Consider the following 23,315-nt stretch of genomic DNA (forward strand, 5'->3'; position numbering starts at 1 on the left):
ATTCTGATTTTTTTCTTGATAATTTCTATTACTTTGCCATATTTTAGAAGACTAAAAATGCTGATTTCAGAAGTTTCCCTTGCTCTTTCTGCAGGTGGCTCTGAACGGCTCAGCTGGGAGGAACAGCAGACATCCCCTGTACTCAACCCCTCCACTTCGCTCAGCGCAATCATCCGCACACCCAAATGTTACCACATCTCATCCGTCAACGAGAACGCAGCCAAGCGACTGTGTCGGCGGTACTCTCAGAAGTTGATCCAACACACAGAATGCCAGCTGCTCCGGACATATCCAGCAGCTACCAGGATCGACTCCACGAATCCCAACCCTCTGCTCTTCTGGCTGCATGGAATTCAACTGGTGGCCCTCAACTATCAGACAGATGGTGAGAGCAATTTGCTGACCTGCTTAGGTACATGTCAGTCAAGGTATGAAGCGGGATAAAAGGCAGATTATGACTACTTGATAAAATGCAACATGTGTTTTGAATTTCTACATAAGTCTATAGCATCTTTGAATTGCCTTGGAGCCTTTAGGTACAGATCTGCCAGTGCAGGAAGTAAATACAAAAGATGCTTTTAAAATATTTCACTTGTTAATGGAAAAAGGCTAAATGACTTTAAATTAATTTCTCACCAAACCTAATAAGTAGTTGTACGCCTTTTCAGACCAATAGGTGCTAATAAATTAGTCTTTTGAGTCACAATGTGACTTTTTTGAGATCATTTAGTCTGTTGTCAGACAGATTCTATTTAAGGAAATTTTGCTCAATAGAGTATTCAGGCCTGGGTGTGGCGAGACATACTGAAATTAGCTTCCTCAAAAATAATTTAATAATGAAGTCATAATTTAGCAACAAGGAAATTACCCTTTAATTTAGGTGTGTCAAAGAAAGCAAAAACAGAGGAGATCTGTAAAACAGACGTGTTTTTTTGTAGAGGATTGCAGTGTCTGTTCCTATCCTTTAAATATTTCCTACTCAATCATGGCTACATCATCTTTAAAACATAAAATCACACATAAAAGTGATGGATGTGACGAGGATACTCACAATCACATTAAGTATTTGCTTTTTAGAAAGGCTTTCTCGGATGCTGTTTGAAAGAATGGCAGTGTTAAACATGGGGAGACAATTTTATTGTCTCTTAAGAGCAGTTTACATGCTGACCACATTCTGTTTTTCTGAGAAAATCCCTCAACTCGCTAATGTGAGCCCACACTGCCGCCTTTTCCCAGAAACTGTGACAACAGAAGTCAGTTCCTTCTACACTGTTGCTATTTTGTGCAAAGGTCCTGCTTGTTCTGTTGTGTTAAAAGTTTTGATTTCTTTTTTTCCTCCTCAGATTTGCCGATGCAGTTAAACACAGCGCTGTTTGAGGATAATGGTGGATGTGGCTATGTTCTGAAGCCTGCTGTGCTCTGGGACCGTAGCTGTCCACTTTACCAGCAGTTCTGTCCGATGGAAAGAGACCTGGAGAAAATGAGCCCAGCAGTCTATTCCCTCACTGTGAGTTTAAACATCCCTCAAAATGACTAAATTTTTTGCAATTGTTCCTGCAGGTTTAAATTTTAAGATGACACATTTTCTTGTTATTTGCATAAATGTAAAAAAGAACTTCCCATATGTACATCAAATGTTAGTTTAGGATCTTAAAAAAAATTAAATATACACACGAAACCCATGGCTGTATTGCCTTTTTTGGATGGAAGATCGGGTTGACCTTTTTGAAAGTTGTTGCTGATGTTAATAAAATATTATTCGCCGGAACGCTTTTAATCTGGTCGTAAACAAAGAGTATAAAGAGTGACTCAACACAAAAATCACACTGTGTTCCTGTGTGGAGGTCTAAATACCTATTTTGCAGGTCAGGGTGACTGTGAATGCAGTGCTCTCAGACCCACCTGTTCTTTAGTGCCGAATGATATATTTAGAAAGAAATGACAGCATCTCGTCCTTTCCTCTCAGCTTGTTTCTGGACAGAACGTCTGTCCGGGTAACAGCTCCGGCAGCCCCTGCATCGAGGTAGATGTCCTGGGAATGTCGGTCGACACCTACCATTTCCGCACCAAACCCATCCACCGCAACACCCTCAACCCGATGTGGAGCGAGCGCTTTCAGTTCACTGTGCATTTCGAGGAGATGTGTTTCCTGCGATTTGCCGTGGTGGAGAACAACAGCTCCCAGATCACGGCTCAGAGAACTCTGCCTCTGAAAGCCCTCAAACCAGGTTGGAGTCGCACAGCTGACAACAAATAAGTCATAATAAATAAATATAAATAAATAAAATTATAAATAATATATATTTGTGTTAATCCTCATCGCATGCATACATTGTAAAAATCTTTCATTTTCATTTTAAAGATATAATTAAAAACGCATATATATTCAGTCAGAGTATAGTTGTTTTTTTTTGTGTTTTAGGTTACAGGCATGTTCAGCTGAGAACACAGCATAATGAACCTCTCGAAGTCTCCAGCTTATTCATCTACAGCCACAGAACAGAAGAAGGTCCCACAGGGGGCGCCACTCCCTCATCTTTGGTAAGACTTACTCAGGTCTGGAGATTGCGGCGGTTCAAACAAGATTTGATCGCTTAAGTGCACTTGTAAAACTTCAAAGCTTTCATAATGACACATCCTCATTAAAGTTTAACAAGTGATAGACCGCAACCCAGGAATGTTCAAAGCAACTCCTGCTGGCCCAGTCAGCAACATCAAAACTCGCTTCGGTTTGACTTTCTCGGTCTGAGGAGAGTGTCGACTAAAGCAGAAATGTCATGTCAGGAAGTTTCATAACCTGCCGCGCCGTGCGTGGCCTGCTCTCTCCACAGCTGTTTAGGTCAGAGGAGAAGCGTGTTTCAGAGCAGCACAGGGTGACAGTACATGGGGCTCCCGGTCCAGAACCCTTCAAAATCTTTTCTGTAACGGCGCAGACCACGGCCAAACAGCTGCTGGAAATGGTATGTGCGACAGAAATGAAAAATGAAAAAGCGACTGAGGCAGGAGTGAAAGAAATAAACACACATTTGTCATTTACATGTGTTCAGGTTGTGACATCTGGAGAAAACACTTTCTTGTGTGAGGAGAAAGTGCCCCTGCTGAAGGAGCGCAGCGAGGTGAAGCGCTGCGCTCAGTATCGGCCCCTGGCCCCCGAGGAGGAGGTGGTCAGGCTCGTCAGCAGCTGGGAGGCAGACGATGGATATGTGGGGAGAATCTGCATCAAAACAAGAGAGGAGGTACAAACAAACCGAGCAAGATCCTGTGCTTTACTTTATCAACATGATGTAATGTAGACTCTAGTGCCCTCTTCTGGTTATCTCTTAAAAATGCATTTCAGTGAGCGAGATTCTAATGGTAAAATTTTTATGTATTTCTATTATTCTGTTCAAGAACAAAAAAAAATTATGTAAAATCATTATGCACAGCTGGATTTGTGATCAATAAACCAATATTGATCACATATCAATATTGGTTTATTGATCATGGTATTCCTGATCTAAAGCATATGGAGAATCTATGGAATATTGTCAAACTGAGAAACCAGATCAAACATCGCAGACAAGCTGAAGGCAGCTATTAGAGCTACATGCGCTTTATACCGGTCTGTATTGATGCAGCTGAAATAACACTGATAGTATCTATAGATTTCTTTTCTTTTTTCTATTTTGAGTCTTACTCTTTACTTCTGTGTCCTGCTGTGATCACATTTGTGGAGCCTCAAGCACTTTCAGCACTGTTATATCCGAATGATTCTGGTTATAATGTCTTTCTTTTTTTATTTTATGTGTGTGTGAGTGTGGATATGTGTTGAACCCCTGCAAAATAAATCTATCTACAGGTATGAATAAAGTAACTTAAAGAGCCCCAAACAGCCCCAGGCAGTATTGCCTGCATAAACAATGCAATACATGAACGTCCTTTACAGTCGGCTGACATTCTTTATTGAAAATACTTTTTTTTTGTTTTTATTTTTATATTCAAGTTTTTCAAATAACTAAGTTTTGGTGTTTTTATAGCTGTCAGCCAAACTGATCAAAATTAACAGAAATACACTTCACTTCAGATCTGTCACTCTGTGTGTAATAAAAATATATAACGTCTTTTCTTCCTTTCAATTTCCCAAATAAGTAAACATTTCGATCATATTGTAATTTAATTGAAATGCACCTGTACTTTGTACTTTTTTTGAAGTTTGTTCCTTGTTGGTTTCATTAATTCAGAACCTTAATGACAAAATCACTGTCCTGGAGAGAGAGGAGGAGGCGACAGTGGGGGGCAAAGACGCAGCAGGAGGTGGTGGCGGCAGTGGAGGAGAGGATGAGATGTTCTTAGTTCAGGTCCATGAAGTTTCACCAGAACAGCCTCACACTGTGATCAAAGCCCCTCGGTACAGCACGGCTCAGGACATCATCCAGCAGGTGGGTCCCTAAGAAATGATTAAAGCATGTCAAAAAATTCCAGCTTTATGATTTTTATATCATTTTTTTTTCTCTGTTTTCTTTCTTTTTGTGAGTAGACACTGTCAAAGGCAAAGTATTCCTACAGTATTCTGTGCAATCCCAATCCCTGTGACTATGTGTTGGTTGAAGAAGTCGGCAGGGAGGCCGGTTCTAAGAAGTCCTCCGCCACCAAGCCCCTTCAGCGGGTGCTGCTGGATCACGAGTGCGTCTACCAAGCTCAGAACCGCTGGCGAGGCGCTGGGAAGTTTATTCTGAAACTCAAAGAGCAGGTAGCTCGAAACACAGAAAGATATTTCCAGAACAAGACGCTTTTTTTAGTTTTTTAGCTTTCAGTGTTTCGTGCTTTGTTTTCAGGTGATGTTTTTGTCTCAGTTGTGTTTTCTCAGTATTATTGTTTTATGAGCAGAAACAATGTGTGGCTGCTACACGTGTTTTTCATCTTTGTGCTTCTACTTGTTCTCACAGCATTACTCATAAAGCAAACTCTTTCTCATGTTCTAACGTGCTGTTCAAGCTGTGTGTTATTTTGTTAACAATCACAATGGTTGTAGTGCACCTGCTGCTGCTGCGTTTGGTTTTGTGTTTGTGTTTGTGCTCGGCTTCCTTTCCATGTGTTTTGTGATTTGTCATGCATTTTTAATGAACCTTTAAACAGCTTTTTCTGTCTCTGCAATTTATTTATTTATCATTATTTTTGCATCCGACACCTTTTGCTGTGAAACTGTAAATAAAGCTTAAAGTACATTTGTAAGTTCCTTTTACTGTGCTTTTATTCACAAATAATACATAAGTAAAACAGCAAATAAATCAGGTTACCAAAAAGAGGGGAAAATGAGAGGAAACCTGGATTCAGCCTTTATATTGAGGAGACTGAAATAATCACTTGGGACATTTCTTATTTTATTCCATTAACACCAAACCCCTTCTTCTTCCAGTTGGTGCGGGAGGACAAAAAGAAAGTGATTTCCTTTGCCAGTGAGCTGAAAAAGTTAACCAGTCGCAGCCGCAGCATGACGACGGGCATGGCAGCGGACGGCCCCACGCAGAGTAAGGATGAGCGAGCTGCATGCTGTGTGGCTCTGACAGAGCTCCAGGAGTGAGGCTCACAGTTTGCCTGGTGTCTGTGCATGGAGAGGCAACAGAGGTACTGTATGCTGTCTATAACCTCTAACATTACATAGAACTGTGTGCTAGCAGAGAAATTTCTAGGTGGTTTTATACTTGCAACTTCCATAGTTGGTGAGAAAGATGTTCAAAAAGCCTTAAGAGCTAAAAAAATCACAAATTTGAAAATAAATATTTTAAATTGGTCCATAAATTCAAGTATACCTTTATTTTGAAACGCATGAAACGTGTAAATTCAAAGCACAATTTTCTTACTTATTGCCCTCTCTAAAATCTCTGTCAAAAAAAAGCAATTGAAAAAAAAAAATTATAATTTGAGCAGAGTTTCAAAGTTGTATTGGGCAATCAATTGCATCCCATTTCCCTGGGGCATAAATAGCATGCAACACAGGTTCTTTATTTCTCAGCCTCTGGCTTGATGAGGACCCAAGTTTTTCCAGTCAATAAGAAGCCACAATTTTTCAGTAATCATTACAGTAAATGTGGCAAAATGTTCTCCAATGCTCACTGTTAGAGAAATGCAGTAATTCTTGGCATGTAACGGTCTCTAAGTCTCCTCACAAACATACCTAAAGTAAGCTTTAGGTATGTTTGGTATGGAGTGAAGGTTGAATTTCCTCACTGTCTGGGAATGGTGTCTATTCCTTATAGTCTTTTTTTCTTGGAGAGAATCAACTGTATTGATCACCTTTGACCTCTGTGTTTTCTTTGATTCAGTAATCGGTACAAATGATCAAAATGAGTCTTGCACTTTGTCCTAATTTAAATTAAGAAAATAACTTTTTAACTGAACACGATGGAGAGTCTGGTTTTCTTTTTCGGCTCTAGGAGGAGCCTTGTTATGCCAGAAAAATTCAAAAGAGTTCTTATTGAGTCTATAGTTCACCAGACATAGAATCATCCTCCTTCCATAACCATCTCAGTCACCGCACATGCATCTTGTGGAAAATCTGTGGGTTGAGAAGAGGTCTTAAATGGTTAAATTAAAAATCTCCATTAATCATCAGAATAGTCAATACTCTACCAAAATAACTATTACTTGCAGCCCTATGTTAGTTTATTCTACTGATTTTCATAGATTCTTGCAAGGAGTGGCACTAGATGCAAAGTGTTCCATATGTCCACTTTGATACTGAATTACCAATAGAGCATGAAACGTGTAAATCATGTTGTGATTTTTGGTCTGAAAGAAGTTTATATCTGGAATCACTCTTCAGATTGTTTGAGTCTTTTGTACTGATTCAGACATGTTGATTGAAACAAAACTTCATTCCACCAACTGAAAATCAAACATAGTACACTAATCACCAACAGTATTCCAGTTTCACTTTCTAGCAATAATCCATTTCTCTTGATTGTTTTTATTTGCTGCGTGGTTTTGATAAGAGTGCATCCATGTTAGACGTCTGTGGTTGTATCAAATAAATACATATATTTTCCACTCTAAATATAAAAATAAAAGTCTAACTATGTTCTCTGCAGGGTATCTGTCTGCAGCTACGGGTCTGAAGGCGTGGGTGACTGAGGGTAGGGTGGTGGCTGGAAGGTTCATCCAGGGTTCCTCTTTCTCCTCTTCCTCCTCCTTTAAAAGAGATCTCCAACTTTTCCGCCCTCCCAGCTGCTCTCTCACCCTGCGAGTTTTGAAGCTCCACCTCCTTAGGAACTGGAAGATCCACAAATGAGATCCAGGAGGAAAACTTGCACTGACTACTCGTAAACTTGGAGGAATTTTCTGTTTTCCCACAATTTCTGAAGTCTTTCCATGAGGAACTGTAGATTTTGAGGTAGATTCTTCTTAAAGTGAGGAATGCATAACCAGCTTGTTTCCTCAGTTGGTGGAATGATGGGCAGGAGTTTGGGATACTCCCAAGTGTCTGTTCCCATTCCTCTTTGTTTATAGTGATTATTATGGCTCCAGAGATGGTCCAGAGTATCATGGGCAGCTATTTTTAATTGCAGTCTTCAGGGACTGTAAATAGCACTAAAATATTCCTCCTGTTTCTGATGAGCAGGAGGAAAAAATCCCTGAGGGACAGTTAATTGACAAATAAGTGTGAGTTTAAACTGCTAAATGAGCTGCTCAATGGGTAAATGTTTATTAGACACAAATTATTTTGTGGTTAAGATGGTTTAAAGGAGGCAACTGGTTTGATGTAAACTGATACTCAAGTAGTGACAGATGGAGGAAGATCTTAATTAAAATGAAGGAAATTGTAAGTAAGGAGATTTCATTCTTCCTCTCTTGGGTAAAGACATTATAACAGAGGCAGACAAGCAGGCTTGTTTGGTTCTTCTTCGTACTTTCAATTCTGTTGTGCTGCAAGAGCAGAGTTTGAGGCAGTGAAGTAAACTTTTCCACTTTTCTTAGTTATTCACTAATAGAAGCTGCGAGGCTCCAGGCAATTTGTTGAACACTAACACACCTGCACTAAAAGCAACACTACGCATGGCAGCATCCTAGAACAGCGTAGGTGTGCAATATTGGCTTCAGTGTAGGGGCAATTGTGGGACTTTTTATTGCTTAACTTTAATGTGGCTGAAGAATGCTGCAAAACTGCCTCAAACTTCTATTTGAAGATGTTTTTAAGGAGGATTTGAAGTTGCTGCACAGAAGATTTGAGAGCTCACATCTCTTGCTACTTACCATTTTGGCAACTAACAGAATACCTTTAGGAAAATAAATATTTTGCAGTACTATTAAGAGGCCACTATACATCTAAAATCTGTGCAAATTTTTATTTCCCAGTTTCTCAATCTAATCAGTAACAAGATTTTAAGTGGAGCCACAGTCAGATGGTTAATATAAATTCATGTTAAGTTCATGCAGAGTTCAGCTCATCATTTTTTTGTGGTTATTTTCCCAACAGCATTTTGCACATTTTATTTCTTTTATTTGTGTCAGATGATCATATTGTGTTTTGTTTTCTTTATTTTGACCATTTTGTGTTGCTTTTATTGTGAACTATTATTATTTTTTATTTAAAACAGAAGAAAATGTGAGATGAATTTTATTTGAGCTGTTCGTATCAATGTCTGAGCTTAAATTTTAAAGTTGTTGGACATATTTTGGTAAACAAACAATTGATAACTACAATCACTTTTGGACAGTTTTTCCCATTTTCATCAGTAAGTTTTTATTACTATTTATTTTACTTAGAACTGTAAATGAAAATGTTTGTTTGACATCTGATTTGTAGATATGTTTGGTCTCCCTCACATGTTTCTGATCCAACCTAAAGAGTTCCTCATGAGGTAACTTTTTTTTTTTATCGGCAAAATTTTGTCTGGAAATGGAAATAATATTTACTCCATAATTTTTCCCAAGCAAAACCTTGCTGGAAAGGTTGAAAAAAGAAGATGTAAATGTATACAAAATACATACACGTGACAATTTCTACTAATGTGGTTAAAAAGCTGTTAAAAACCTGATTGACAAACTGAGATTTGCTTTCATTGTATTTTTATTTACCAAAAAAATTGCTGGCAGTTAAGTTGAATATTTTGTTCTTCAAAAGCAAGACATTTAGTTGTTTTGTCCAGTTGATGATTTCTGGTGAGAGGAACACCGATTTACCAAAATATGCATACAAACCCTAAATGGCCGCAAGTAGAAATGGATTTGAATTTACAAACCACTAAATCATCAAGCTTTAGTGGGACAAATCATTTATCTCCTCTCATGAGTTTTTGGGTTACATTAGTTAGTTTTGTAAGTCCATTACTAAGATTTTTAACTCGCATGCCAACATTTTACTGACCGATCGTGTACTGATTTATTAGCGTTTAAATTTAAAACAACCTTTCCCTTTCTCCTTTACTCTTCATGTTATCTGGAGCTAGCAGAGTGCCAAGTAAATTAGTTAGAATTTTAGTGCAATATTGAAATAGTTTCTTCACTCTCTCTCTATTTTTATGTATTTAACTGTTGGCCTTGAATTATTGTTGTAATTGGTCAGAATTGATTTCATTTACATACAATGATTATCATCTGACAGTGGGGAGGTCTGGTCTCAGAGGCTTCTGGTAATTAAGGTAGATGAAACACTGAGCCCAGAAACCACAACTTCATGTCAGTGATAATGAAGCTTTAATCCTCGTATCCAATCAGACAGCTGCAGATTTGAAATTAAACACAAAGAAAAGCCATTATGGCAGGCAAAAGATAATATTTCATCAAACGACCATTACCTGCAGCCTCCCTGGCCTGGATGAAAGTGATGTCAGTGCAGGTAGGAAGTGTTTCTGTTGGGCTGTAAAAATCAGTGAGCAATCTGGGTTTTCACACATTCACATCTTGCTTTCCTTCTTCCTAACCCGTAGACCTCATTTCTGAATGTAATGGATTTTTTTACAACCTGAGAGAACTGTGTGTTATTTATTTTAATGTGAAGCCCTGGTTGGCAGTTATGTTGTTTCTGTACAAGTCCCTGTTAGTAGTTTTTATTTTTTATTTATTTTAGTTAAAGAAGAGGTACATCCTTCTCTAACTTGATTCAAACTTATTTAGCCATGTAAATATTTTTGTGTAAAGTTTTGTGCAGTAGTCATTCTCGTGGCATATTATCCTGCAGTTACCCAGTAGTATGTTATTGTCATATTTTTCATTAATGTGGAAAGACAAGATTATTTACATTTTGATGTATTCTTTATATCCACTGACCTTGACATGCCTTTGTTTGTTGTCAGCTGTGTTGCATCTTTAGCACTATCTCCATAGAACATTCAGTATATCATCTACCACCCACCATCTGTGGTAAAACCTGTTATAAGCACATATCTATTTACTTGAATTCCTGAATGGATAGTTAATGATGGATTTGTCACATAGCAAAATCTGAATAAAATGCAAATATTTAATGATGTTGTATGTTAGGGTGTTTTATGTAAGCTCAACAGCAGTGACTAACAAATCAGTTTTACTTTAGAATGGTAACTACAGAAGTATCCCTATTTAAAGATATTCCTGGATTTTTGAACTGGGGTTGGTTGGAGAAGTTATGAGTTTTCATTATCTCACCTGCATTTGACAACCTTCTGAGCCATCATGGTTTGGAGAATTAGAGAAGTTTTCATGACAGATTTTTTAATATTATTTTAATATAGAATTGCGACTATTTACACTAATCTATATGCACATGGAAACTATGTGCATAGTTATCCAGTGGCTCTGTCTTCTCCTGTTCCAAACTCAGGCAATACCGAATATATATATATATATATATATATATATATATATATATATATATATATATATATATATATATATATATATATATATATATATATATATATATATATATATATATATATGAAACAAGAGTGTTTTTTTAACCACGACAATCACTGAACATGCAATATATTAATAAAACAAACTAGTTAGACTATTTTACAAAATCGATCTGTTTGTTTGAAATATTGAAAGGTTAAGCCACAGCAAAGGGAAGGAGATCAATCTTTGAAAATAATTGCTGTACTTAGCAAAATTTTATGAGTAGAAGCTCCAAAGTCTGTTGTGGGCTAGCACAGGATATTTCTTTTCCACTTGAAAGAAATTATATGGATAATACATTTTATTGTACCTAACATTTTCCATTTTAAGGATTTTGCTTGTCTGTCAAAATGCTACTCTAAAAACAGGATCTTCTCCGTCAACTGAGTCTGCTGGCAAACTTGCACCAGTCTTTGGATGGTTCACACAAAATCATTGAAAAAGACGTAAATTCAGCAAAGGTCACAGTTTGGACATACTTGTCAGTTTGTTTGTGCCTGTATGCCTTACTCCCATGTTCTTTTGAACAAAATGTTCCATTTGGAAAAACAAATACTATTGTTCAACTTTAGTTTTGAGTTAAACATCATTTTACTATTTTCCCAGCTTGTAGCCTAATGAGCCAAGCTTAGTTTGCCATCTTCTTCAGTGAGCCACAGTGGACACAGCTTTCAGTGACATAATCAGGTCATTTGGTTGAATCCATAACAGTTGCTCAGATGTGCCCAGCCTTCCAGAAAATGTTTGAAATATAACTCTGTGGCTCAGTCAGCTATTTCCATTTAATAAGGAGCGCTCTGTGTCAAATATCAGCACCAGTACAGCTCAGTCTTTCGAGTCCCTTAATGCAAAATTATGCAGTCATCAAATTAAATTACCAGTTTTAAAACCTGGTAATTCTGCAGGTTAATGATCCTTCCTCTTTGAGACTTCAGATGAAACAATTCACTATAATGTGCTTCGCAATTAAAAAGTTAGGCCACCTATATCATAAGGAGCCTTGACAAGGGAGATGTGTTCTGTTAAGTGGATCCCACAGGAAATTACACCAAACCCCTTCCTGCAGTCAGGATGGGCTTAGGTCTCACTAAAAACAGTCAACTGTGAAAAATATATAGAAAACATTAACTGATTTTTATTTGCAATGTACCCAAAGGTTAGCTTATTAAGGGAGATAATGCAAAATAAGCTTTTAAATAAGTCTTGCTAAGTATTTGAAGTTTCTCGGAGTGTGTATTCTTCAATCCGTTCACGTTCTGTATTTTGTCACAGTATTTGCAGCAAGACTATCAAACAGGTCATGGAATTGGTCATTTAAATTTCTCACAATTGCAGGGATGCTGAAGCTACAGGTTTTTGGGATAAAAATGATCCGAATGCATTCAGTGACATTCTAGGCAGTAGTGCTAGCTGAGCCCTTGTTTACAAGCCAAGTTCACTCATATTTTGGTAGCATACATATTTCTAAATGTATCTGGCAGTTTTTTGTTTTCTAATTAACATTTTTTAATCAATTTGGGGGTGAACATTTAGAGATAATCATATCTGTACAATCAAATTACAAAAATGGCTGAATAGGCAAAGTGGAACACTTTGAGACCTTGAGGTAGTAAAGAGCTTCATTTGCATTTAAAGAGACAGCACCAAAATTAGTTGCTCTTAGATATTGTAGCTCCACAGGCTACAATATTGAGGACTTAAGACCAAGGCACTGTAGTTCCACTTTATATAGACCACAGTTGAATTATGTAAATGTGAAAAGGATTTAAAAACATTATATATCCACATTAAAGTTATAACTTACTGCAATTTGTATGTGCTTGCTTTTCTGCAGGAGAAGTCGAACTGCCAGCAAACTGCCAGCATCTTAGACATCATTAATTTTTTTTTACTTATTAAAAATAGTATCTGTTTTATTTTTCTTCAGGCAGTAACAGTTCTTTTAGTGCTGGGCATTAGCTGTTATGTCTTCTGCAGAACACTCATTTGTGCAGCACCACAGCAGCCACAAATTCATTTTTCAACAGATTGAAACTTTATTTGGATCGAGTCTGCCAAGCAGCTTGACAAGAATAAAAAGGCAAGTGTGAACAATACAAGACTGCATGTGTCAATGAAATGCATCAGGCAAATTTACGTCAAGTTGCACCATTGGCCATAAACCTGAATGAAACAAGCACAGTTCCATACAGACACCAGTCGCTTAAAGGGCCATTAAAAAGAGTCAAGTTTCCATCCCGTCACTCTTAAAGTAATGTGTGTTACCACTGTAGGTCCAGTTTTCTGAAGGTGCTGCAGCTCTCAGGTCAAAAAGGCTGAGGAGATGCACAGATTGAAACACAGAATTTACAAAACAGACAATTTGCTGCTGAAATTGCAAATGGCAAATTAAACCCCATCTCACTGAACATAAATTAAAAGAGAAATTATTTGTTTTATGTGGTGCCAGTGATTTGAATGCCAAGTCACTTTTAGCTAGTATAAATCGATATATATTTTTGCTGTACTGGAGCATCTCCATTAGTTTCACAGAGAACGAAAAGAAAATATACTGAAAACATTAAGTGAACTTGGCAATAAGGAACGAGCACAGTGGCGCTGGACTCAGTCAGAGTTTGGTCATGGGTATGTGAAGGTTGTTCCAGGGGCCCATCCACAACTCTTCCTCATCCGATTGTGTTCTGTCACTCGGGCACTCCAGAGGTTCCCTGGAAACAGCCTCAACGCTGCCGTTTCCATCCACCGTTGACTCGAGCTCGCCCTCTGCTGGCCCGTCTTGCTCTGACGCGCTCTCGGGCTGCTCTGTGACAGCCAGTGCTGTCGGGAGCACGTCGGGTTTAGACATTGCGCTTTCAGGGCCTGTGTTGGTGCTGGTTGATCCCAAGGACACAGTGGATTGCCGAGTGTTTAACACATTCAGCATTTTGTTAGTGCTGGAGAAAGAGGAGGTGGCCGTTGCTGAGGCGGCCCGTCTGCAGCTCTGAAAAGTGCTCAGTGTGTTGCGCCCCTCTCCTGCTTGTGTCTTGGTGGTGTTCAGGGGCACTCTCTCCTCCAACGTGGCAGCCATTTTGTCCAGTTTTTTAAAGTGCTTGGCCAGCCGTGAGCTGAAGATGGGAGAGCTTGGTTTTAGATTGTTCTTAGTGGAGCTGGTGCTCTGGGAAGGTCCTGAAGCGTTGACTGATCGTCGGGTGCGTACGATGGAGCCGTTCTGAGCCACATAGATTCCACCGTTGACGTTGACGTGGCTGTTGTGCGTGGTGGATAAACGGCTGCGTTGGGTCTCTGGCACGCTCTCCTCACCGGTGGAGCTGGTCTCGTACTCTCGGTCAACCATCAGCTTGATCCGCCGCTTTCTACCGCCAGGCTGAAGGGAATACACAAATGACTTTTAAATAAAAAACAAAAATATGTTATGTCAAATGGCTCATTGATGAAAGAAATTGATGAAAATAACATGATTTTTTTTTGTTTGCTTCTTTGAGGAATGGTGTTCGGACAAAGAAACAATCTACCTGGTGCATCCGTCTTGATATGGTCTTTGTGTTATTATAGCCAGGAAATAAGTCCATTGAAATTGTACATTCAAATGGTTAATGTTCTGTTTGTTACACTGATGTACGGTATAACTCTTTCTGCTTTTAATTCAATTACTTTTTGTGACATTTTACAACAAAATTAAGTTTTGTCTTTTGGAACATATACAAACAGGACAGTCAAACTGATAGATTACATCTAAAGGGAGAGCTAGTTATAACTGCAGCACTAGAAGTATTTTGTATAAACAGTGCAAACAATAATAGGATGATTAGCCGACACCAGATAGTGAGATTTTTTTTTTCTTTAATTTTTAAATGAAATCTCCCACTAATGGACTGGCTGCAACAAATGGCTGAGTGGATATGTCAATATCTGGTAATTGAAGTATTTACATTCTCCAAAAGCAGAACCTTTTTTCTCTGCGGATTATAAAGTGATTTTGAGCATTTTAAAGCAGCCTTTCATTAATCTGCTGCTTAAGTTTTAATTATAATAAAGCACAGACATCATTTTGAGAATATGGCATATATAAGATGTTAACACTTTATCCTCCTTGCTGTTGAAGCTTAGAGCCAGCACTGCTGCTCTTTGCACACACACACACACACGCATGCACACCGCAACACTATGCAGGATGAAAAAGACTTGTGAAAAATAAATCCAATCTGCTTTCACAGTGTGTAACCCCTCACAGTTTTTCCACTTAACCTTGATAGCAAGCGAGAAGGAATATGTTCTGTTTCTCTCTACAGTGGCAGCATCTTTTCGCCCTGCAGATAACAGATGTGGGGAGAGCGGACTGATCCCGGGAGAATGACGCACGCAGAAGGAGAGATGACGAATGAGAAAAACCCTGCTACAGAGAGAGATCAGTGAATAACAATGTATGAGCTGCAGCAGCTACCGTCGAGGCTTGTTCTGATAGTAGCAGAGCCTTTTGTACCAGAACGACAGGTTGTCAAATACGGATGTTAACCTGACACAGATTTTTTTATATATTAAGAAAAAAAAGTTGATTGGAGAAAGGGAGTTTAAAGTTACGAGGAAATAAAAGCTAGAGAACAGCAGATAAGAGACAGTCGACAGTGCAGCAGAGGACATGCTGGAAATTAAAGCTACTGTGAGCATAAATCACGGCAGGCGTGGAGGACAGATTACAGCAGCAGATTCCACTCAGGTAATAACTGCACACCCACAGCAGGCCTTCTCACCGGGTCCTTACTTAGTGGCGGAGCTTTTCATCTCAGGAGGGGGGCTCAGGCCTGATTGGCATTTCAAACAGCTGATTCATTTCCCCAAACTTCCTCCTCCTCTTTGTGTCTTCCTCCACTTTGGCTGCTGCTTTTCTCTTCGTCTTCTGTGTCTTCCATAATGGGCGACAAATCGTCTGAGGTGTCCATCACACCTGAGCCAACATGGACTGAACTTCGCCTGCTGGCTGTGGATTTTCTCAGTCTGACGTTCCCTCCCCTCCCTTCCTCACTGTTTTCTTCTCTCTCTTGCCCAAAACTTTTATAAGAACCAGAGTACCTCAACATGTTGGGGGTTGGCGTTGAGGAACTTGAATACCTTTTAGAGTCAGTGCTGCTGTTTCTGTGTTTGCTACTTTTTGAAGCATATCTTTGACCTTTTGACCTTTCCCTGCTTGATTCTTCCTCCTCGTCTTCACTTTCAGTTTCAGACTCCTCGTAAGAATCGGACACCTCCTCATCCTCGCCCCGACTTTCGTCGTCGCTCTCCGTTTCCAAGTCCGACTCGTTGTTTTCGGTTTCCGTTGTCGCCGATGAGGTTGGGCTGCTCCTGTCAGACAGGCTGAATTCAGATGGAGACTCTCGGCTGCCGCTGCCTGTTTCTGAGTCACTTTGCTTGGTCATGCTGTCCCTGCTCTCCGTCTCTCCCTCCCACCGCCTCGCTGTGTGTCTTCTGGCAGACACGGCTGCTGAAACGCTCATATCTCCTATAGAGCCGTACATCTCCCTGCTGTCGCCTCCTCTCTCCCTGTTTTTCCTGTCGCTCCAGTGTTCATCACCCACCCTGGTGGGCTCTTGCATCCTTCTGGCTAAGGAGATAAGACCAAAGGCCTCGTTCAGCTTTTGTTTTGCTGGTGCAGGGATACTTGCTCCGGTGAATGTCTGGAAGTAACTCCCATCGATGACCAAGCTTCCGTCCAGCCCTACCAAGCCAGGGAGTTCTCTCTCATACTCTGGCCGGTTGCCTCCTCCTTGCACTGCTGAATTTTTCATCCGACCGTTAGTCATGCTGTGTCTGCTGTCTCTTCCCCAAATTCCCAGCTCTCCTCTCTGCTCTTTTTTCAAACTGCTTTCCACTCCCTCATTCTTTCTTCCTTTTTTATTTTCCGACATCCCTGCCTCCCGATTCCCGAGGCGGACATCTTTTCCCTCCTTTCCATCTTCAATGGGTCCCACTCTGGCTTTGTTCCATGGCAAGTGGATGGCCGGAGGTTGAGCAGATGTGTTCATTCCCATCACGGCCTTTAACCTGGAAGCTGTGCTTGAGCCTTTCAGCTTACCACCGTCCTGTTGTTTTTTGTCACCCTCAGCTTCTGGGGCTCCTGGGGTCTTTCTCAGAGGTTCAACATTTTGGTGACCAGTCTGAGTGTCTAATCTGTTGCCTTGAAACTGTCTCCTCACCTGTCATTGTGATGATACAAATGGGGATTAATGCGTTTTACTTTTACAAAAACTTCATATCATTAAAAGCAAGATCAAAGACAAAACTTTTAGGTTTTTTTTTAGAAACAAAAACAAGCACAATCTAATAGACACATTTTTTGGCTTTAATCTTTCCAAAAATATCTCACATCCCCTCCTTTCAAGCTGTCTGACATAGTGGTTAATATTTTAAGAAAATCCATGTTCATTGTTGGTGCTGCGAACCTGAATAAAACTCACCGCCACGTCCAGAACAAGAAAGTGGATTTTAAACTGACCTGTTTGCTCAGAATGCTGTGGAAATGCCTCAGTATGATAAGTTTTACAAACTTTAGTTTGTGCTGAACTTTTCAACCGTGCTTGTCTAAATGCAAAGTTTTCCCACTGTCTTTTTGTTCTTCCAAAATGCTTTGCAATGGATGTTTCCTCCCAAAATAGCAGTGCTCTGCTGATTCAGATCCTGTCAACTTTAATCCTCTGGTTTTGATCCCAGCAACTCCAAAGGTTCTTCTAGACAATTTAACCTGTCTGGATGATGAACCTGTCTGGATGATATCTCTACTCTGCTGTCTTATTTCAGCTTTTTAAACGACCCCCACTGACTGCTTTAGTGGGACTTTAATAGTACCCATTCATTCCTCCACTTCAGGCTTGCAGAACATTTCAATAGAATTGGGATGTGAGCAAATTGGAACAAGTAAGTAACTTCAGTAATCATTGCAATGATTGTATTTTAAACTGGGGTTCGTAATCCTGGTTTGTTTCAAAAGCACTGCCTAATAGGAATTCAGATGAGTTCAACCTTTTGCAAATTTCTACCACCATTTTCTAGCAAGCAGCTGTCATTTTATCACTTTAAACTTTCATTTTGGAATGGTTCTGTTCAAATAATAGCAGTATGCTTAAACTAAGGGAGAAAAGCCTAGAATCCTAATAAAAGCTTCATTTTTTTGAAAATGCAAGCACATTAGAAGCTCTACACAATCAGTTCCAGAACAAAATACGAGGAAAAACGTATCAAATGTCAAAATTATGAACATCATTTCCGTGGATTGGGTGAATGTGCTCCATAACTGCTGCTCAATTACAGGTTGTTTTCTCACAGAAACACCAATTTCAAGGAAATTACCTCTTCAGTGTATGACTTTTGAAAGTATTTTGAAATTTCTGTTATAGTAAATAGCATCAAGTAAAAGAAACGTTCCACTGGCATGATGCTTTAACCAGCACATTTTAGATATTCCTTACATCCATTGGAATGATTGTGGTTTGACTTAAATTTTAAAAGGTTTTTAGGTCGCTTTAGTGGTGCACCTATGAAATTCTGTATTTTTTATACGTTCTCCCCCCTTTTCAGTTAGCAATTTAATCCACAAGTTGACAGTAACTGAACTCAGATTCTTGGATATAAATTTATTACAACCAGCATGGACATCATTTGGTGCCTTCATCCTTTTATCTCTCTATGACACTATCTTTTTTTTTCACAGAATGAATGACCTAACTGATTAAACTCAGTGCTGCTATTATTTTAAACACAATCCTCTCATTAGATTCAAATTAAACCCTTTAACCAAAGATTAAGGTTTTGATCCCATTTGAGGCAGTGGATTCTTGTGAAATATGACAGATTATGACCTCTCATCAAACCAAAATATATCTTTGGGCATCTTACTGATAAATCAATTTACTGAGGTCATACAAATGCCATTTTTATTACAGAAGGCTACGTAGAAAAGGACTTTAATTGGTTGGTTGTCAAAGCGGGTACAAAAGGTTTTAGCCATGAACAGGCTCACGAGCAGGTGGCACAAAACATCCGATATCAGAACCCAAAACATGGAGGTAATCAAAAATTCAGGCATGATGCAACAAAAACTGCAGAACTACACAATGGTAACAGAGATAACTGTCACCCTCCACCCCCATTATAGACACTAGGAAGGCAGAAAATTTAGGCTTTGTGAACAAAAAGCCTCATCAAAATTGTATCTCAAGTCCTTTGATGCATCATCAGCAGCCTTTCGTTTAACCTAGTGGGCAAGGAATTGCTGTGGGAATCCTTTGTGAAGCACAACAAGACTGAGCTACATCCACAAGTTCCAATTAAAAGTTGCAGAAAGGATGTTTGTCTGCACCTCGTCAACAACCCAATGCAAAGCCACATTCTGCACATATTACGACTGCATGATTGCAGAGGCAGCGTGCTCTGACGGAGTCTGCCTGGAGTCCTGACCTGTGCTCAGCAGAGAACATGTGAAGAATATTAAAAAGGGACAACTTAACAAAAAGCCCTGGACTTTATGTCCACACTGTTGCTTGAAATATGTTCCAAATTACACCTTAATACTTGTAGGCTGACTGTGTGTGGTACTGACTGAGGCACACGCACGCACACGCACGCACACACTTGCAGAATGTTAGCCATTGTCATGAGATTATTATATTACACCTGTTTTATGTCTATTTTAAAAATGATATGTGTGCATTTGTTAAATGTTTAGTTAAAATATCCATGTAGTCTAATGTCTTGGCGTCTTATCTTGTCATCCAGTTAAAAAAAGAAACACTTTATTACCAATATGTATGTGTTTTCAAATTCACAGAGATTCACACTTACATTGTTTTTTTCAAATATTTTGGTAGAGGTAATATTTATGGATCCAGCAATGCATAATGAAATATAAGAATACATATAAAAATTGCATATACAGTATAATCTCTATAGTTTTATTGCTAAGCCTCTGTAAAAATATATTTTGGAAAAGTTCTAGCTTGCTTTATTTCATTCTTTCATACATTTACAGGAGAGGTCTGAAGAGAAAATCAATTTGCATTGTCAACACATTTTAACTACATGTTATAAATTACATGCATTGTTTCACAGAGCTGGCCTGTAGCATTAGCAAACTAATCAGCTGCTGTTGTCCCTCCAGGACAATAGATGGCAACCAAGAGTACCTACAGTCTCATACACAATAAGGCTACTGTCAAATTAATATTTTTTAATGCAAGTTGCAAACAATTTGAGGTAATGCAAAAGAAAATCACAAGGTTTGGTAAACATGTTACAAATGGAAACGTTTAATATTGTCTGGGAAACTCTCCTACTGGTGTCTAACAAAACAGAAGCTGAAATTACTTAAATCTTTGGAGCCACTTTAACATCTTGGCTGCTCTTCATTTTTCTCTCTCACCTTTGTTTAACTAAATTTCTGTCATTTCTTACCTGACTTTTGTGGATATGAAATTGTTTCTTTCGCTGCGGGATTTTTATTATTCATCAAGTTTTAATTTGCACCAGTTTGACAATGAATTATTGAAAATACAGTAAATCTCACAACAAGAAACTTTTACCACTTCACTTTGATCTTACCTCTCCGTCTGACTCCTGTGGGCTGTAGTAGTAGCTGCCATCGTCATCAACCACAACCTCTCCATACTCATCGTAAAGACCGGAGGGTGAGATCAGCTTCCTGCGACTGCCATACTGAGGAAGCTCATACCTGCACAAACAGAGCAGGAATTTAACAAGGCAATACAGATAAGAAGAAGAAGAAGAAAAAAAAAAACAAGCAACCAGAGAGCCCTTATATTTTTATACTTCTCTTTCTTTGAGAAGTATAAAAGTTGAGCCACATCAGCTAAACAGAAGCTGAGACATGAGTAAAAGAAGCTTGAAAGAAAACCGCACACTTCTCTATCCGAAGTCACTTATTCAAGAAGTGACACATAGTGCAACAATGTGGCTTTGCACAATGATAAGCAGTCTCTAATGACTTGCCTAAACAAAGCTGCCTTAATCACAGAAGGAGCATTTTGTTGCCAGGGGCTATTCTGTTTGTGGAAAACGCAGGAATCGATTCTCTCCCCCCCCCAACCCTTTGTTGTCTGTTGCTGGGAGCACTGCCCGACGTCCCCGGCCAAGAAAGCTGTTCTGTATCACAACTTGGGCTCCATGCCCTGTAGCCAGCAACTCAGACAGCCGGTGGGTCAAAACAAAGAAAAAAGTATTCTACTAAATGGTTTCCTGAAAACAATATGTTGCAGTGTGATTAACTGAACAAATTTGCTGCGAGTCCATTACCGGAGTTGAACGGAGAAGTTGTCTTGTGTAATTACTAAGCTTACAGTCAGTCTGTGGGAGAAGTTGCCCTGGTATTACATTAGGCAGCCAAGTAATAAACAAATGGAAGAGGGACGTGGATGACAGATGGATGCAGGTGAGAGGAAAGGAAGGCTGAAGGGGAAAAAGACACAAAGAGGAGAGGAACAAAGGAAAGAGTGAAAAATGAAGGAGATTGAGCAGAAAGACCAGGTCATATATAAATGTCACATTCATAAAGCGGACAGTTGTGCTTCTTTGGGGTAATGTAGTGAGTCTTAATCGGTCACTAATCTCTGATTATGAGTTTGGAAACTAAATCTAAAGTGCAGCGAAAACAAAATTATTGATAGACTTCGGTACAGATCTGCTTTATTTCACATCTTACCTGTTTCTTCACTTTTCCTCCTCTCTACTCTATGTCACCACTAGAGGGCAGTAGTAGCATTACCATCACATTCAGCTATGTCAAAGGAACAAGGATCACTATTGGTGAACACTTCCAGCCTGCTTGACATAACAATTCTCTGAATGTTAAATAATTAGAACAGAGCATTTTACCTTTTTAGGAGATAATTCTTAAAAAAAGCTATTCAAACTATGATTTTTTTTATGTTCTTAATTCTCCCCCAAAAAACAATTTTGGTGTTATATCTTATGAACAGGGAATCTATACATGAAGTTGGAGTGGGCTTACAGTTTTCTTGTTAATTTCATTTGCACATGTTTTACACGTGCAAATGAAATCGTTTTACATTTAGACTAAAACGTTGTCGTCCGACCACAACACTACTACTTCTCCTATGTCGCTTGTAGGAAACTGAAAATGCGGATTTCTTACAGTTTTTTTTTGCACTTGTTCACAGTTGTTGGGTCAAAAGCTTCTTCCACCTGCTGGCTACTCCTACCGATAAATGCTTTCCTGTCCCTCGCCTGTAAATGTAGGTGAAAAACAACTTCTTGGTAGGTTTGTAGCTTTACCTCACTTTTTCTACAGTCAAACTGTAAATGTTGAATAATTTGACCAGATCATTCTGTGCAGCTCATTGTTCAACTGGATTTGAGAATGGACTGCAGTGGTACAGGTGTTAGCCCTCTTCTCTTGCATCAAATAGCTCTTGGTTTTAAAACATTCCTCTTACTCTAAATTGCCCTTCGGTCAAAGATTCTGAAAGGCTGGACTAGAGAAGTCCCTTAAAGATGTTCAAAGCTTTGGATTTTAAAAGCAGAAAGTTTGCATTGGCCATCAGTTTCTTCAACAACCTTTGTTGAGTTGGGAAGGCAAACCTACTCATCTACTCATGCACTGACTGAGATCACTCTGACCACTCTTAATTAGGTTTACTGTTAAAGCAGAGATGGGAGAACTAAATGGAAGCTCTAGAAGCAGTAGAGAAATTTCCTGTTTTCCCACAAGCTACACAAACATGATGTCCCAGCCTCATAATTTCTCATTTAATATGAAGCTGGAGCCAGAAGAGAGATAATGTTTTTTATGGTTCAAGCCACAGAAGTCCAATATAACTTGCAATACAGTATATTGCTCATAACTGAGGGCAACCTTTTTTTCTTTTGTTTGTTTTTACCCTTTTACCAATTATCTCTAGAAAATATTGGGACCATGCAACTCAGTAATCCAGCATGGATACGATATTGCACTCTGTCAATTTTTTTTTAAATTTTTTTTATATGTGCTTCTTTAGGTAGATGACACTCCAGCATTGCCTTTTTATTTATGCAACTGTACAATACATAATCTTTCCACAAACTACATTTGTCAAATTGAAACATTCATCAATATAAGTGTTACAAAATTAAGATGATGCAAATACTGCATAGGTGCCAAATTTCAGAAGTTATGGATGTCCCTCTTCCATTTGTTTATTAGTGTCACTGTGACACTGCTTAAATGTCGCAGAAATGACCCGACAGAACCATTACCAATGATCTAATACTACTCTATGCAGACGCTTTGTCGCCACTAATGGAAATTCACTCATGGTTAGAAATTCAATTAGTATTGATGATAAAAACAAAACTGATGTCATGGCAAAAATAACAGTCAGTGTACAGTACTGCGCCATATACATAAAAAAAATTATAGACAGATCTGTAGAATCTAAAAAGTTATTCTTTGGTCTGCTGAC

At 38.9% G+C, this 23,315-nt stretch overlaps 2 protein-coding genes across 5 annotated transcripts in view; one reads left to right on the forward strand and one right to left on the reverse strand.

Annotated features, from left to right (window-relative positions):
* The window catches only part of plce1 (phospholipase C, epsilon 1), an 84,275-nt gene extending 73,830 nt beyond the window's left edge, over positions 1-10,445 (forward strand). For all 3 annotated transcript variants that reach the window (XM_044102280.1, XM_044102279.1, XM_044102281.1), the window contains 10 exons: positions 95-385; positions 1,344-1,507; positions 1,967-2,228; positions 2,423-2,541; positions 2,832-2,960; positions 3,048-3,236; positions 4,221-4,418; positions 4,517-4,729; positions 5,396-5,604; positions 7,068-10,445. In XM_044102280.1, coding sequence (XP_043958215.1) covers positions 95-385; positions 1,344-1,507; positions 1,967-2,228; positions 2,423-2,541; positions 2,832-2,960; positions 3,048-3,236; positions 4,221-4,418; positions 4,517-4,729; positions 5,396-5,560 — 1,730 coding nt within the window. In that variant the 3' untranslated portion in view covers positions 5,561-5,604; positions 7,068-10,445. The remainder of the gene's footprint in view (positions 1-94; positions 386-1,343; positions 1,508-1,966; positions 2,229-2,422; positions 2,542-2,831; positions 2,961-3,047; positions 3,237-4,220; positions 4,419-4,516; positions 4,730-5,395; positions 5,605-7,067) is intronic.
* Positions 10,446-12,866: 2,421 nt separating this feature from the next.
* The window catches only part of LOC122823053 (protocadherin-15-like), a 214,907-nt gene continuing 204,458 nt past the window's right edge, over positions 12,867-23,315 (reverse strand). For both annotated transcript variants that reach the window (XM_044102283.1, XM_044102282.1), the window contains 2 exons: positions 20,440-20,569; positions 12,867-14,218 (listed from right to left, as the gene is read on the reverse strand). In XM_044102283.1, the coding sequence (XP_043958218.1) occupies positions 13,463-14,218; positions 20,440-20,569 (886 nt within the window). In that variant the 3' untranslated portion in view covers positions 12,867-13,462. The remainder of the gene's footprint in view (positions 14,219-20,439; positions 20,570-23,315) is intronic.

This window comes from Gambusia affinis, linkage group LG20 (assembly GCF_019740435.1).
Source record: "Gambusia affinis linkage group LG20, SWU_Gaff_1.0, whole genome shotgun sequence".
Taxonomy (NCBI): Eukaryota; Metazoa; Chordata; class Actinopteri; order Cyprinodontiformes; family Poeciliidae; genus Gambusia; species Gambusia affinis.